Consider the following 17,952-nt stretch of genomic DNA (forward strand, 5'->3'; position numbering starts at 1 on the left):
GATACCAATTATGTATAGTTTATTTGTTTGTTTATATATTTTTATTAATAATAAATGACTGATAAGGGAAAAGGGGGGATTTTTACTTTTAATACTTTTATTTTCTTATTTTGACACATCTTTTTTTTAACTTTTTTTTTAACTTTATTATTTTGTCCCATTAGGGGACTTGAGGGCAGGAGGCCCTGATCGCTATTCTAATACACTGCACTACATGCGTAGTGCAGTGTATTAGAACTGTCAGCTACTCACTGACAGCAAGCATAGTGGGTCCTGACTTCGTCAGGACCCACTAGGCTTCCGTCGATGGCAGAGCCGGACGCCATTGTTTGGTGTCCGGTTGCCATAGCCACCATCGCCAGCCGCTATCGCGTAGCAGGCTGGCGATTGTAGCTTAACCCCTAAAAAGCCGTGATCACTATTGAACACGGCTTTTAAGGGGTTAATCAGCGGGGACACAGCGATCGGTCCCCGCTGTAGGAGCTGTGACAGCTGCTGTACGAGACAGCAGCTGTCACAGCTCCTGCATGTGTCGGGAGGACGCTGAAATGGCCGTTATCCCCGTGACGTAATAATCCGTCGCTGAGCGCTAACGATACAGTTAGCGCGACGGATTATTACGTCGCTGAGCGCGAAGGGGTTAAGATTGTACATTTATGTATATTATACTTTGTTTGTATCCTGCTATACAAGCAAGGTTGTTTACTCCGGTTGGGTGGTACAGTATTTTTTTTAAACCAATAAAATAAGTGGTTGATGTTCCGTGTGATTTAATTTTTTAAGGTTAGTGTAGGGCCTCACAAGACAAAGGGATTTGATGTGTGTTGAAACGTGCATATTTTGGCCAAAATATCAACCAATAGCTCACGATTATTTGACAGGATACATGCTAGCCTTTTGATGTTGGGGGATAAGGGGGTGTAAGTACTTTGAGAGGTACTTAGAAGGTAGTGGCAGCCTCTCTGATTTAGTAGTATCGGCTCTGACCACTAGCCAGCATGGTATATTACACATAACCGTGTGAATGGCTCCTTTAAGAGGCTATATCGGAGTTCAATTGTAATACAAAGCATCTATTACTCTCCTGAATAGTAGGTGTGTGAATGGCTGTTCATTTATATTTTCCACCTGTACCATCTCCCCTATATAACATTGTGGCTTGTCTGCATCCTACTGGGAATAGTTATATTAAACTGTCCTTGAACCAGTAGGTATTGCCTCTTCAGCGAGTTGAGTTCAGCGAGCTCTGCATTGATAATCTCTGTGTAAAAGTGAAATTAAAGGGGATGCAGAATTGTGGATAGCGACTGTCGTAGAACACAAGTTAGTGTAAGCATATAAGTGGAACAGTAAATATTACCATAATAGCAGTCTCTTATAATTACCTGCACTTCTTAGAAGTTCTTTGTCGGAAAGTACGGTGAGCTGGAGTCAAAGAGCTGCTTCTGGGGCTTGGATCAGATGCCAAGGGGAATCTATATCAATAAGTAATTGAATTTGCTTGTGACATGCATTCTACCACTTTACTCAATTTGAGAAGTGCTTGAATATAAATATATTTAGGATGCCGAGGCAATCAGTGTGAACTAGGAGGACTTTGCCAAGTGCCATTAGTGGAAATTAGCAGTTGACAGCATGAAAAGTACATCATGTAAAACTGGCATATATTTTCTTGGAACAGAGGCAAGACATGGAACCGATAATAAGTAAATATCATAGCAAAACTGTTTGCTGGGTTTTAAAGTCTAAAAACTTTGCCTAAAGGGATTAAATATAAATCAGCTCCAAAGCTGAAATTGCACTATAGAAAGATCTGAGGTTTAACAAATATATTCCATTGGTTTTAATTTACAATCAAACTTCCTTGTTAAATAGTTTTGTTCTCTTCTAAGAAACTGCTAGGAATTCTATCCAAAACCTTCTGATTTGGGTTACGCTAACAATATAGACACCATTAAAGCCCTCAATTCAATCATCACACAGCATTCCCATACTTCGAAATGGGAAATCTGCATTGTTGTGCAGTAAGGCTGAGTTCACACGTCGCTGATTTGTTGCAGATTTTACCCTTTGCAATGCAAAAAGGTGAGATCTGCATCAAATCCGCAACAAACCCACCTCCATTCAGATACTGCTGCAGAAAAAGGCAGATTTTTCAGTTCAGAACTCTGAACAACCTACATGGAGGTCATACTAGCGGTCACCGTTTTCCCGCAAACAGCTAAAAAATTATTTAATAATTAAAAAAAATATATATCTGATAGAAGTAGACAAATTAAGGACTTGGGCTCCGTTCAGATCATGTGTCTGCCCTACGTTTATCGTGTATGTCGGGAAATGTTACAGCCTTCCGTTGGAGGTATATGCCAGAAGTCCTCTCGAAGTTTACCATCGATGAAAGGCAATTTACGCAATGTGAAGGGGGCCTTATTTGTGTTTTTAACTTTTGGGGCAACAAAAGTGTAGTGTAAGCCACATCGAAAAATTGTTTTCCTACTCCTAAAAAATTAGGAATATATTGTTTTTGTATTTAAAGGGATCTCTTCATGAAGACAACCCCTTCTTCATAAGTCCTATAAGGGCATATGAATGTCATGCGCTCCATTCTCCCTCTATGAGGCAGAACTCTGGTGTACCCTTCATCTACATTTACCCTATATTTCACCTTAATGTCTGGCTGGCAGTAACTTCCCCTGGCAAAATCTAGTTTGCAGAGGTGCCAGGAGCCCAATTTATTGTGTTTGCTGAGACAAGTAATCCAGCAATGAATGACTGGTAATTTATTGAGAAAGGTTGAACCTGATGGTTTCTTTTTTCAACCTATATAACAATGTAACCCCTTTAAGCGCCTTTATATGACTAGTGAGATGGCAACTTGAAATGCAACACAATATAATGTCAGTGCCCCTTTATTTGAGAGCACTTGTGAAATGCATGTTCTCTCAGGATTGTTTTAACCAGCAGCTGAGATTGGAGAGAAAATTATGACACAGCAATACAGATACAAAATGACCATCTTAGGGCCAGTTCACAGAGTCTTTTGACACTTTTTTTGACGCGGAAGCCGCGTCGGAAAACATGCTTAAAAACGTCTGAAAATGCCTCCCATTAATTTCAATGGGAGGCGGAGGCGTTTTTTCCCCGCGAGCGGATAAAACGGCTCGTGGGAAAAAGAAGCGACATGCCCTATCTTCGGGTGTTTACGCTTCTGACCTCCCATTGACATCAATGGGAGGCAGAGAAAGCATATTTCGCTGCGTTTTTTGCCCGTGGCGCTCAATGGCTGCGGGTGAAAAACGCAGTGAAAATCGGCGTGCAGGCAGAGCAAATCTGCCTCAAAATTCCAAACGGAATTTTGAGGCAGATTTTCTGCTTGCAAAAAACTCAGTGTGAACCCAGCCTTATTAGGACCACCCTCACACCTCTACTACTGGAGAAAACATTCCTTTGCACTCTGAGGGTATGTGCACACACACTAATTACGTCCGTAATTGACGGACGTATTTCGGCCGCAAGTACCGGACCGAACACAGTGCAGGGAGCCGGGCCCCTAGCATCATACTTATGTACGACGCTAGGAGTACCTGCCTCGCTGCAGGACAACTGTTCCGTAGTGTAATCATGTTTTCAGTACTGGACAGTTGTCCTGCAGCGAGGCAGGGACTCCTAGCATCGTACATAAGTATGATGCTAGGAGCCCGGCTCCCTGCACTGTGTTCGGTCCGGTAATTGCGGCGAAATACGTTCGTCAATTACGGACGTAATTAGTGTGTGTGCACATACCCTAAGCAACTTGAATTTTATTTGGCATGGATTTAACAACCTGCTGGAAATGGTGACATCAAAGAGCAACACAGTTTAACTGCACATTCATTGGCTGCACAACCTTTTACGTTAAATATTTAAGATGCTCTGTGGATCTGGAGACTGACAGTCATTGGAGTGTACACTGTTCAGGAAGGTTTGTTATGCCAAAAGTACACAGAAAAAAATTACAGAAAGTATAAAAGTATAAAGAATATAGACAGTGGCATAACTATAGTGGTCCCAGCGGCAGCAATTGCGAACGGGCCCCCGAAGCCAGGGGTCCCCGTGGCCCCCCGCACTACATCAATGAAAAGTTACTATAGCAATTGGGGCCTATGTAATAAACTACACCGGCCCCTGTTACTATAGTAACTGACAGTACTGACAGTACTTACCCTCCTCTTTCCGGAGCGCAGCGGAGGACCTGACGTCACAGCGCTGTGCGCTGCGCACAACATTCCGACCCTGGATAGAGTCAGAACCTCTGCGGCTGAAGAGGAAGGTAAGTTTAATATTACTGTCTGCTGGAGCTGATTCCCGGGACCCCTGCCAATCAGCTGTTTTGAACAGGGTGCAGTGCTCATATGAGCGCTACTTCCCCTTCATTCCGGTCACTTTCTCACACTGTGAATCGCTGACACTTCCGCGTCAGCGATTCACGGTGTGAGCAAGTAAGGGAAATGAAGGGGAAGTAGCGCTCGTACGAGCACTGCAACCCCTTCAAAACAGCTTATTGTCGGGGGTCCAGGGAGTCCTACAACCGAAGGCCTGATTTACACGAGCGTGTGCATTTTGCGCACGCAAAAAAACATGGTGTTTTACGTGTGCAAAAGGCACTTAAAAGCTGCGTGTGTCATCAGTGTATGATGCGCGGCTGCGTGATTTTCGCGCAGCCGCCATCATTATGACACTCCGTTTGGATGTTTGTAAACAGAAAAGCACGTGGTGCTTTTCGGTTTACATTCAGAGTTTGACAGCTGTTGCGCGAATCACGCAGTTCGCACGGAAGTGCTTCCGTGTGACATGCGTGGTTTTCACACACCCATTGACTTCAATGGGCGCGTGATGCACGAAAAACGGCGAAATATAGAACATGTCGTGAGTTTTACGCAGCGGACTCACGCTGCGCAAAACTCACGGACTGTTTGCACTGCCCCATAGACTTGTATAGGTCCGTGCGACTCACGTGAAAAGCACGCGCGTCGCACGGACGAAAATCACGCTAGTGTAAATGAGGCCGAACACAAACACACAAAAGTTATTAGTAACACATAAAAAAGCAAAACAATTCTTATACTTACCTTTCCTGGGTCCAGAGCTGGAGCTGCAATGTCAGCATGCTGGGCCCTATATCTAATCCTATCATGTGTGATGCGGTCTGCTGAGCCACTGTATCTAATCCTATAATGTGTGATACTGTCTGCTGAGCCGCTGTATCTAATCCTATCCATAGCTATAGGGTCTTAGTGCTATAGATATGTTGTCTCCTATATACACATATACATACACGCACACACATTTTTTGGGGGGGGCACATGTATTGGGGTTATTCCCTCTGACATTTTAAGGCCTTAGTGACGCCCCTGGCTGCTAGTGCTGCATTGTTGGGTCACTTAGGAGATCCAGCGATGCAGCTGAAAACTGCAAACCGTCGGACATGAGAAGTTTGGGGGGCGGGGCCCCAGGAAGAACCTTTGCATCAGGGCCCATGAGCCTTTAGCTATGCCCCTGAATATAGATAAATTATAGAAATGGAAAAGATGCAACTTAAAAATAGTGCCAAGAAAGTGAACAGAAAATGGCACGGCACAGGTAAGTTTGTGAAATGATTTTGGCATACACGGTAACCTGATTGAAGACCAAAAATGACTAAAAACGTACTAAGAAATGCCGGAAGAAAACAGCACAATACAAGATCAGTGATTAGAAAAGGACAAGACTAGATGAGATAGAACTGGCACAAAGACTAGATGAGATAGCACTGGCACAAAGGGAATAAACAAGATTAATGATCGACAGAGTAGAGAGAGGAAGAAAAGATGACTACATATAGTAATGTACAGTAATAAGATCATTTACCTCACTATCGGATGATGGTCATTCGGTCTGGACAGGCTTTCATCTTCTGGATTTAAGTTAGAATGTTTTTATTCAATAACAGCAAGTTTTGATCTTGAAAATAGTACATTTAAGTTGCATGCGGATGAAATACTTAATGACGCGGTCACTCTCACTTCACACGTCGACCATGCAATAGTGCTAATTGTGCTCTCTTTGCTTGTGGTGTTCTTCCTTACAAAACGTGAGTGTGAACAAGGTCCTGGAGGACCAAACGTCAACTGCTATTATTGCCATATTTCTTTTACTTATTATTGAGCTGTGGAATGAAATAAAATGTCACCTTCTGTGCTTCGCTACTACTGAGTATGCCATGATTCTTCATAATACTTTTCTAGAGCCAACGTACAGAGATCAGTCCTCATTCCCAATGGAGCTCACAATCTGATTTGGCTATTTAAGAACCGCACGCACGAGGGCCAGTTTCATAGGAGGCCAATAAACATATAATCAAATAATCAGTACATTTCTTGGCTTTGATATTTTCCCCATGCACAGGTAGAAAACATTAAAGGCTATGTATACCTTTGAAATGTCTGATGTGAACACAGCTAAACCTGCATCAGTCAGGATTCATGTCTTAGCGCACTTATGGCATTTTAGCGCACTTATGGCATTTTAGCGCACTTATGGCATTCTTTGTGGAAGTGTCCACAGATTGAGATCTTTTGGAACCAAGTAGTCTCATTTATTTATACTGTAGTACACAAGTCCTTCGTTATCAATCTGTGGATTCTCGTCTTCAATGTGGACTTAGGCCTTATTCACACGAGCATGTTCGGTCCGTAAAGGATGTAATCATGTTATCAGTACAGGACAGTAGTTCCATGGAGAGCCAGGGACTCCTAGCATCGTACATAACTATGATGCTAGGAGCCCGGCTCCCTGCAGTGTGTTCGGTCCGGGACTTGCGGCCGAAATACGTTCCGTCCTTTACGGACCAAACATGCTCGTGTGAATCAAGCCTCAGAGTCAGACGAAACAGAAATAAAGAGAATTATTATGCTATTAATATTGACAGTGAAAATATTCTGAAAGCTTGGTTAAAACCCCACAAACCAGCCTATAATGAGTACTTAAATCTCAAAGTTTTTTACTACATTAGAATGGCTACATAGTTATTAGAGGGAAGTAGTTCAGAGGAAACCATGGGAAGATCTGATGAAGTGTTTATTTGATAAACAAGATATATATAATTTTTTTTATTAAAACCACAATATGTTTCTTTTCTTTTTTTTCTGTGCACCCAAAAAAAGGAAGGGGAGGGGGGTTCAATGTATTCTAATTAAGGTCAGGGATCGGAGAATATGTATCCTTGTGACTTTATATTGATATCATTTTTTTTCTGTTATTCATGAAATATTTTAAAAAAAAAGTTCTTAGCGCACGATACAGCTACTCTGTATACAGAATACAAAGCAGCTGTATCTCAAAAAGTAACAATTATTTTTAATAAAAAAGTATTTTGAAAGTTGCACCAATCACACTGATAAATATTGTGAGAAAAACAAAACAAAAAAAAAGGATTTCAAAGGCGTACATAAGCCTTAAAATGTGGGTGGCACCACCCACTATCGTTGTGCATAATAAACCCATTTTTCTTTGTTAGAAACCCCCCATCACTGCAAGAGAGGCATTTTGATACTTATTGATTGTTTAACCTCGTATATATTAGACAAACATTTTTCAATATACACCCAGGGCCGCATCTGCCATTAGGTGAGCATCTCTGAGGGAACGGTGGTGATCGAGCTCACTCAACAGTCGCAGCTGACTGCCCCCCTGCACTCCAATTGTATCTGCGTCTATGGAACGTAGACACAATTGGATAGTGTATCCAGCACTGGCAGGAGAAAGGAACCATCAGTTGCCTGCCCTGCCATATGGCGCTTTTTCTGTGATGGAGCTGACACAATTACGTCATCGTGCCATCTGCATCATTCCTCAGGAGAACGCCTTGCTAAAAGTGGCCAAGCTTGCATCGCTGGACAGAGTGGAAACTGTGAGAATGTTTATTTGTCTTAAATAGGCATTGGGCGGGCATAGAGTCAGCAGTCTATCTACCGGAAGCACTATCAATAGTGGGCACTGTGTGGCACTATCTACAGGGTGCATGGTGTTTGGCACTATCTACTGGAAGCACTATCTACAAGGGGCACTGTGCATGACACTATCTACAAGGGGCACTGTGCATGACACTATCTACAAGGGTCACTGTGCATGACACTATCTACAGGGGGGCACTGTGTGTGACCCTATCTACAGGGGGGCAATGTGTGTGACACTATCTACAATGTTGCATTTCATTGTATATTCAAAAGGAACCTATCAGGTTGTTTTAGCTTCTAAACCTTCACCAGGCAGTAATACATGACCTGTCAATGTTTTTCAAATGCAGCAAAATCTATATAGACAACTTTTAAAATGGCGTGCGCTGTATGCTAATCACACTTTGACGAGTCATGGGATGATGCCATTAACCTAAAGAGTCACGCAGTCCAGTCTCCAAACTCACCTTGCGATGCTTTATTGACATCCCCTGGTCATTCTATATCACTACCAGCCTACTCCAACTCTCACAGATGCGCCGTTGTTTTGTACTCCCTAGGCCCTGACCGTGCATGCTCGGTGAGTATGAGGCAACGGTGCCATTTCAGTTTTCGCTTCAGGCAGCAAAAAATCTAGAATCGGCCTTGTACACCCAATACACATACATACATCTACTCATTGTATTGGTTGAAGATAAAGACTGAGCAATGGTTACTGATATCATAACTTAATGACAATACGCTTTGATGTGTCATATTCTTATCAGAGTCTATGCTATATTCATTGTCAACTAAAATACAGCCTTTAAAAGCAATGAATGTTTGTGGTTATTTATTCCGCTATATGAATATGACCCTTGAAGGAATGGCACTACAGCCAGAAAGCATTCAGAAAGAAGACAGGCATGTAGCTTCTGATTTGCAGCACTTTTGGCAGATTATTAGTTCCCATCACTGCACAATGCCTTTCATTTTAGTCCTTCCAGTCAGCCTAGCAATTACATCAATGGCTCACTAGAAGATTTCTTAAAGACATAAAAGGCAGGAATTGGCAGTTTTGATCAGGAAGTACATCTTGGAAGCAAGCTCGGAAAGACTTAATCAGACTCACATAGAAAATCTGCCCCGTTTTCCCATGAATTGTAGAGCACAATTATTTCTTAGTGTACATAATCATGTAGTTAACAAAATAGTAAGCATAGTAAAAATATACACATCATAAATATATTTATCTATAAAGTAAAGGCAAGACCTTCTTTCCTCCTGCGCAGTATCTTGTAACTTCCATTTTGTATCTGTGCTGCTACTCCAGACTGTTTTAGAATAAGAATTATACCAGTAATTGCATGTTTAGCCATCTTTTACAGAATTATAAAGTGCCACAGATAATACCTGTGCTAAATAAACTATATATTAAAAAAAAAACTATAGGAAAAAGTAAAGACTTTGTTATGGGGGTGCTTAATTCTGATTTCCTCATAAGGGAACCCATTAATCATAAATGCATTCCTGCAAATTGCAAACAAGAATGGAGATTTATTTAATAAGATTTAATGACTTATACAGGTTATTAGTGCTGTAATATTAATTTAAAATTAATTAATATTAAAATAATGGAAAATGACGTGTACTCATAAATGTTATACTCCTGTGCAGTTATTTCACTTACTGCACTCATGGACAGCCATCTTGGATTTCTGGAGTCTAGCATTTTTTTTTTTTGAAATTCTTTATTTTCGTGACAACAGCCACATATTTTCAGAATACACAATACAGCAGGTACATGTGGGAAAATATATCAACTTGCAAAAAACCAAGATGTATGCTTTTGAAATTTACAATGTAAACCTACCACGAGGTAGTATTATATGTCATCTTTAAGGTATAAACATGAACTTCCCCACTATGCATAAGAAAGACATATTTAGTTAAAAGTACAGAATGAAGTGAAAGAGCAAGAAGGGGAGGAGAAGTAGTAACTCCCACCGGGGAGACCCCCACCACCCCCGAACAGGACCCCACGAGCTATCCATCAGTGTCCACACTTCCAAGAATGTCAGTGTAGAAGTCGGAGTCCTGAAACACGATCCACGGGGCCCACGTGCGACAGAACCTAGTGTGTGCATCGTGAATGGAGGAGGTTAGGTCCTCCATATGCATAAGGTCATTGACCTTCGAGATCCACAGAGACAGTGACGGCGGAGAGGATTTCTTCCAGCGTAAAGGGATACAATGTCGTGCAGCCATCACTAAAAAGTGAAGGAGAGAGCGTTTGTATGTATTAGCCGGAATGTCACAGTGATGGAGGAGGAAGAAGGCCGCGTCCATGTTACAGGTAGCGTCTGTAACCTTGAGGATCACCCTTTTGACCCCGTCCCAAAATCCAGTTAGTCGTGAGCATGACCAGAAAGTGTGTAGAAGGGTACCATTGTCCAAACCGCATCTCCAACAGAGAGGTGAGACAGTCGGGAAGATGCGATGAAGGCGGACCGGGGTCCTATACCATCGTGAGAGCAACTTAAAGCTAGCCTCCTGATATCGTGAGCTAATTGATGTTTTATGAGCTAGGGTAAGAATTCGGGAACATTGGCTTGTGGTAAATGTGATTCCCAAGTCAGCCTCCCATTCCGAAATGTACCCAGGCTTCGGTAGGTCCGGTGGGTTTAGTAGAAGACGGTAAATTGTGGACAGAGTATGGCGCGCCGACCCATCCTCGGCACATATCATTTCCAGCTGAGATCTAGGGGCGTGGAATAGGGCCGAAGAGGGCAATGAAGAGTAGAAGTGACGGAGTTGGAATACACGCCAATAACCCAATGGGGGGGGAGTCTAGCATTTTAAGTCACCCAGTCACCTAATGTATACACAAGCCTGCACAACCTCTTCACTACAATCTACGACATCCACTTTCTTTCTGTCAGTCTAGTTATTGTTACTCCCATTGTAATTTTTCAGCAACTGTGGCTATGCTTTCTGGTCGAGCGGATTTTCACTTTGCACTGCATAGAGTTCTTAAATGAGTTCTCTCACCCCCTAGTGCAACAGCCAGGGACAGGGATGGATCAATATCTGTGGATGGCTTTGGGTATAACATTGCATTTTTGAAAGAAAATGAGAATAGCTCAGGAAAACCAGGTTACGGGTAAAAGATGAAAATGATACAGCTACAAGATATCAAACAGGAGAACAATCACAACAATCCTAAAGTAAGCAACAGTAGAATGAAGTGTCCAAACAATGCTACCAGAATACCCAAATAACGGAGCTATAATATGGCAAAAAAAATAATGCCATACAGTGCCAAACACAGCCATACATTGCCTAAATAACAGCGCTATACAATGTCCGCTTAACAGGTTCTAGTGACGTGTTGTTAGACTAATGTGAATCACCCGGAAGAAGTTCTTGGAGGCCCTGGGCAGTTGCCGCTTTTGCCTTCCCAGCCGTGGCCTGATATTTTAAGACACCACTTTGTAACAGGTCATGCCTTCATAAAGATCTATACATACCGTACATATTCATACACAAATAAAATGATATAAGGACTATAGTAACTTGTGAATCTAGTAAGTTTATTATCATCATTTTAGAAGGTAAGTGCACAATATAATGATACACTAAATACAATAGATAATTGAGAATCTGTGAGATATTACATTTGATATGAGGTAACTAGTTAAAACGTATAAATACAAGCAATTGGTGTTGACGCGAGAAATAATTATTAATGCTACGTCTGCTTTTTTAGCAGAAGAGCAACTGATGCATGGACAGTACATACGTAGGTTTATTAAAAATAGATTTTCTATAAACCTGCAGTCTCATCTGAAAAGGTTTCAGTTTAATACTAGCTAATGTACTTCCTTACACCTGCTTGGAAGCATCGCAGAGAAACAAACATCATTTATATTCTGACAATGTAGTGGTACAAAGTGGCCACAATATGGAACAATTAAACATTCTTACAATCTTTATGGTTATACAGCATAATCTCCCAAAGTAGATCTTTTCTGTCGGCTAGTGGAACCATGGGTTCAATCCCAGGCATTATCGTTCTTATATATATACATATATATATATATATATATATATATATATATATATGACTAAAGCACGAAAATAGCAACACCCATCACAAAACATACTACGGTTTTGAATAACGATTAATGCATATACCATGCATATAAGCAAGTCTTAACAACCATGGAGAGGTGATCGGTTCAAGAGATGGTGTTGACAGTGGAGTTCTGGGAAAGTCAAGCCTGAATACAAGTCTTTTTTTTTTTTCTATTGCCATAATATAAGCAATGTGTACTGTGATGAGCAGCAGTATAGACACACCTTGTTGCCCACCACTTAAGTGTTTAGGATTTAGGTTTCCCAAAAAGAGGCACGATGGAGCCTCTACATTAACCAGTTACTACTAGACGAAGAATACCTATGAAGACATGTATAGACAGCAATACTAGAAGTGTAAATAACCATAGTATAAGTAAAGCGCTAACCAATATCAAAAATATATCTTTATTTGGAAAATATTTAAAAACATACATAGACCATCACATACAATATAAAACAACACATAATAAAAATATGGTAGTGGTATCTAGGAGCAACAAATGTATAATATTATACATCCATGGAATCAAACCGTGTATAGTCAAGGTATTGACAACCCTGTGCAAGAATACCTCAACAGTTAACGGTATACTAAATATGTACACACTGGACAAAAAATACAAATGAGAGTGTCAGAAAGACTGTTCCAAGATATAAAAAATATATAGATCCATGTCGAATACCAACCATATTCTGCATGTCTGCCCCTAAATGAGTCAACCACAGACCACACCAAGACACCCCGACGTACGTTTCGCCGTCATTACCCCTTGAAAAAGCTGACGGGGAAAGGTACATCAGGGTGTCTTGGTGTGGTCTGTGGTTGAGTCATTTAGGGGCAGACATGCAGAATATGGGTTGGTATTTGACATGGATCTGATCCTGATTTTATATATTTTTTATATCTTGGATCAGTCTCCCTGACACTCTCATTTGTATTTTTTGTCCAGTGTGTACATATTTAGTATACCGTTAACTGTTGAGGTATTCTTGTACAGTATTGTCAATACCTTGACAATACACTGTTTGATTGCATGGATGTATAATATGATACATTTGTTGCTCCTAGATACCACTACCACATTTTTATTATGTGTTGTTTTATATTGTATGTGATGGTCTATGTATGTTTTTAAATATTTTCCAACTAAAGATATTTTTTGGATATTGGTTAGTGCTTTACCTGTACTATGGTTATTTACACTTCTAGTATTGTTGTCTATATATGTCTTCATAGGTATTCTATATCCAGTATTGACGTATATGGATGTTATTGCTGAAACAGGTTTTCTGTCTGGCCTGGACTTTATAGGTATTGAAACTACTAGACTAAGGTTATGAATGTGACTTAAATCATTAGAGTGGGCCATTTTTGCTATGGTCATCATGTAACTTGTCAGCAGAAGACACAGTTGGGGAGATTTATAAAAACTGGGGCAAAAGAATAGTGGAGTAGTTTCCCATAGCAACAAATCAGATTGCTTCTATCATTTTCAAAAGGGCCTATCAAAGATAAGAGCTTGATCCTCTTTGGTTGCATAAGCAAATGCTCCACTTTACTTTGCATCAGTTATGATAAATTTACCCCAGTATATTGATTACCGCAAAGAAGGTGCACTAGTCCATAACTCAAACAGCAGAAACCAGCTTTAGACAAAAATTGTATATATAATATACCGTATTTTCAGACTATAAGACGCACCCAGCTTTTAGACAAAAGAAAATAGGAAAAAATTTCATATTTTACTTCCTTTACAAAGAAAAAACTATTGGTTAAAAAAAATAATTTGTTCGGTTTCACCACATTTTGAGTGCCATAACTTATATTTTTCCATCATTTGAGCGGTGTGAGGGCTTATTTTTTGCGGGACGAGCTGTAGTTTTTATTAGCACCATTTTTTTTGGTACATACGATTTTTGTATCATTTTTTATTTCATTCTTTTTAGCGCTATGGTGACCAAAAGACAACGATTCTCGGGTTTTAAAATGTATTTATTTTTTACGCCGTTCACCGTGTGAGTCAAATAATGCTATATTGTAATAGTTTTTGACTTTTACGGATGCAGCCATACCAATTTATTTATTTATTAATTTGTTTTATATTGTGCTTGGGGACAAATGGGAAAAGGTTGTTTTCTTTTAACTTTTAAAAAATGTTTACACTCCTGAAAATTTATCTAACTTTTTTTTTCGTTTTACACATTTTATTAGTTCCCCTAGGGGACTTGAACCAGCAATCATTGGATTGCTGAAACAATACACTGCAATACATGGATGAGTTACAGAAACAGCGTAACTCGCTCAGCTACGCTGTTTCCGTAACTCACATAGTAGTGAATGGCAGTTACAGAAGCAGCGTACCATGCTACGCTGTTTCCGTAAATACTATTCAGTTCTATGGGAGTTATGGAAACAGCGTAGCTCAGCGAGTAACGCTGTTTCTGTAACTCTACCATATAACCAGGAAGTGGCTGGGAAACAGCGGAGTAACATAGAACGGGTTTTAGGGGGCCTCGTTCTAGAGATAGATGCGGATCCCAAAGGTGGGACCCGCATCTATCTGACATTTATGACATATCCTGTGGATATGTCATAAATGTCCTTCATAGGAAAACCGATATAAATGCCGCGATCGCAATTGACCGCGGCAATGAACTAGTTAAACGGCTAGGAACAGCGCAATCGCTTGTTCCTGGCTGTTATAGCAGCGTCAGCTCTAAAACACAGCTGACATCTGCAGTCTATGGAGCAGGCTCAGCGCGTGAGCCCGCTCCATACATCATCCCCTTCCCGCTCCATGATGTGCCGGCACATCACGAGTCGGGAACTGGTTAAGTAAGGAGTGGTCAGGGGGCCCGGCACTGCTGGGTCCCCTGACTGCCGACTATAAGACGCAGGGACTTTTTAGCAAGATTTATTCTTGCTAAAAACTACGTCTTATAGTTTGAAAAATACGGTAAACCTTTCAGCCATACCATTAAACCACTTGGCCTAACATAGTCTAGATCCCACTCGTGATGCCAAAATAACTCTGAACTGTTGATGAATGGACTTTACAAGACTTTTTGAAGGTGTTCTGTGGTATCTGGCAACAAGACATTAGAAGCAGATACTTTAAGTCCTATAAGTTGTGACATGGGGCCTCCATGGATTGGACTTGTTTTTCCAACAAATCCCATAGATGCTTGATTGGAGTGAGATCTGGGGAAATTGGAGGCCAAGACAACACCTTGAATGATTTGTCATGTTCCTCAAACCATTCCTGCCACAATGTTCAGGTAGGGGGTACATGTCAAATTAACATCCACGTGAAAGCCAGTATTCAAGATCTCCAACAGAACATTGCCCAGAGCGCGACACTTCCTCCGCTGACTTCCCTTCATCCTGTATTGCATTCAGCCCTCTCTTTCCCAGGTAAGTGACACACACAGACCTGGCCCTTCACATGATGCAAAAGAAAAACGTGATTCATCAGACCAGGCAACCTTCTTTTATTGCTTCATGATCCAATTCTGATGCTCACATGCCCATTGTGGGTGATTCCGCTGGTGGACAGAGGTCAGCATGAGATATGTACCCCCAAACGCAGAAAGCTGCGTATTGTGTGTTCTTGACTTGAATGGGAGAGTGGTGCAGTGCTGCAGCCCCTTAAACAGCTGATCGTCGGATCCCCCCCTATCGCCGATTTACTGGTTGCCCTTCCCTGAACCCCTTTTCGTATGTACTAACCACTGCATACTGGTAACAACCCATAAGATCTTCCATTTTGGAATATGATCTAACCCAGTAATCTAGCCATCACAATTTGGCCCTCCTTGTCCAAGTGTCTCAGATCCTTGCGCTTGTATTATTTTTCTTACTTCCAACACATCAACTTCAAGAACTGACTGTTCATATACATACACACCTATGTACATACACAGTATATATTGAAAAGTAATGCTTTATATTGTACTCAATTGACTACAGTCCCAAATTAGCTTGTTTGCCTTCATTGAATAAATATATGTGTATATATGAATATATTTATAGCTAAACAAAATCTGGATGGTAACCATACAAGGACTGTGCATATATACTAGCGAAACCGCACCAAAAAACGACCGAAAATGCCTCCCTGATTTCAATGGGAGGCAGAGGCATTTTTTCCCCGCTTGCGGGAAAAAGAAGCGTCATGCCTTTTCTTCAGGCGTTTCCGTCTCTGAGCTCCCATTGACATCAATGGGAGGAAGACATAGCGATTTTCGCTGCATTTTTGCCCGTGGCACTCTTTAGCCGCAGCCGAAAAACGTGACAAAGAAAGTGCAGGCAAGTCCAAATCTGCTTCAAAATTCCTGAAGGAATTTTGAGGCAGATTTTTCCGCCTCCAAAAATCTCAGTGTGAACAGGGCCTTAAACTACCCTTGATCTACAGGATTATGATTACCAACAATTAAAACCGATTCAGGAGTCTTTAGTTTCTATATATTGTATTTTAGTGCTGTTTGTGACAAGTTGCAATATTTTTTAAATAAGCGGGGAAAAAAAGTTAAAAAACAGCAAAATCAAGATCTGTCTTACCTTCCAGCAAATCCCTTGCCAGACCAGGTTCAGCCCCTGTAGACCTAACAAAGTCTGACAGGACTGAGTCCATATCCAGAGTCATGTGATCATGTAGCGATGCTGCTTGCCCAGCAGCAGCAGCAGGAGCAGAATGTTACCACTAAAAGGATTCCATCTAAAATACAGAAAAAGGAAAGCCGACATCTTACTAAAATGATCAAAATCAGATTTCTTACAATAAACATACAAAACAATTTAAATAGTGTTAGAAAATTACAGGGAATACCTGGAACAAACATGAATTTTAGAGTAATATATAGAGAATCAACTTTGCAAAGAATTTTGATTAACAATTTTGTGTTTGCAGCTGCTTAGTAGATCTATGTGTATTCATAGCTACAGACTACAAACGAACCCTATGTGTAGTCAGATCCTGCAGTCATGTGTTACTCCATTCTACGTGCACCCTCATTTTGCCAACCTGCTGGCTACACCAATGGTGGGAAACTGGTGGCCCTCAGATGTAATATCTGCTAAGCACAAAAAGAAAACGAGAAGAAGAGGAGGTTGTAGAGGGGGAATCAGTAGAAAATACAAAAACCAGATCCACTCCACCAAAAAAGAATCGAATCGGCCAATAAAACTATTCAACCTATCTAGTTATATTCGCAAAGAAAATTAAATACAATTATTAAACAAAGGCCTTTCTTTCTGTCCCTCTGCCACCCCGGATGGTTTTCAATTGTTTTTAGACCTAAATTATTTCAGCCATTAATTCCTTAACCAGCAGCCTTTCCCACAATATAGACCTACATCTACTGCAATATGTACTAGCCATGCATTCCTACCTTAAAGATTCGACCCAACTCAGCAAGGAACTTCAAATCATCAATACTAAGACCGACATAACCAGTTTGATATTTCTCACTACGGACGTCTCCACCCTATACACCAACATCCCCCACACAGGAGGTATGGAGGCAGTTGACCATTATCTAAGTACAAACCCAGATATGCCCATCAGAGACAATTCCTAATACAATGTATAAATTTCATCCTGTCACACAATCATTTCAGTTTTAATGCGTGTATTTACTAACAGATAAAAGGGTGTGCCATGGGGTCATGGTTTGCACCGGCCTATGCCAATATGTATATGGGAAGCTTTGAAAGCCAATTTATCCAAAGCCCCCATATGTACAGCAAACATATCCTACTGTATATAGACAATCTTTTTTTTCTTCTGGTATGGAAGTGAGAATAAAGCTTTTGAGTTTACTAAACTACTTAATGTAAATGAGTTTGGACTCAAATTTA

At 40.8% G+C, this 17,952-nt stretch overlaps 1 protein-coding gene across 4 annotated transcripts in view; it reads right to left on the reverse strand.

Moving 5' to 3' along the window:
• Nucleotides 1-17,952, reverse strand: part of OTUD7A (OTU deubiquitinase 7A) — a 279,993-nt gene that overhangs the window by 104,820 nt on the left and 157,221 nt on the right. For all 4 annotated transcript variants that reach the window (XM_075857888.1, XM_075857890.1, XM_075857887.1 and 1 more), the window contains one exon: nt 16,654-16,810. In XM_075857888.1, coding sequence (XP_075714003.1) covers nt 16,654-16,738 — 85 coding nt within the window. In that variant the 5' untranslated portion in view covers nt 16,739-16,810. The remainder of the gene's footprint in view (nt 1-16,653; nt 16,811-17,952) is intronic.

Source organism: Rhinoderma darwinii, chromosome 3, assembly GCF_050947455.1.
Source record: "Rhinoderma darwinii isolate aRhiDar2 chromosome 3, aRhiDar2.hap1, whole genome shotgun sequence".
Taxonomy (NCBI): Eukaryota; Metazoa; Chordata; class Amphibia; order Anura; family Rhinodermatidae; genus Rhinoderma; species Rhinoderma darwinii.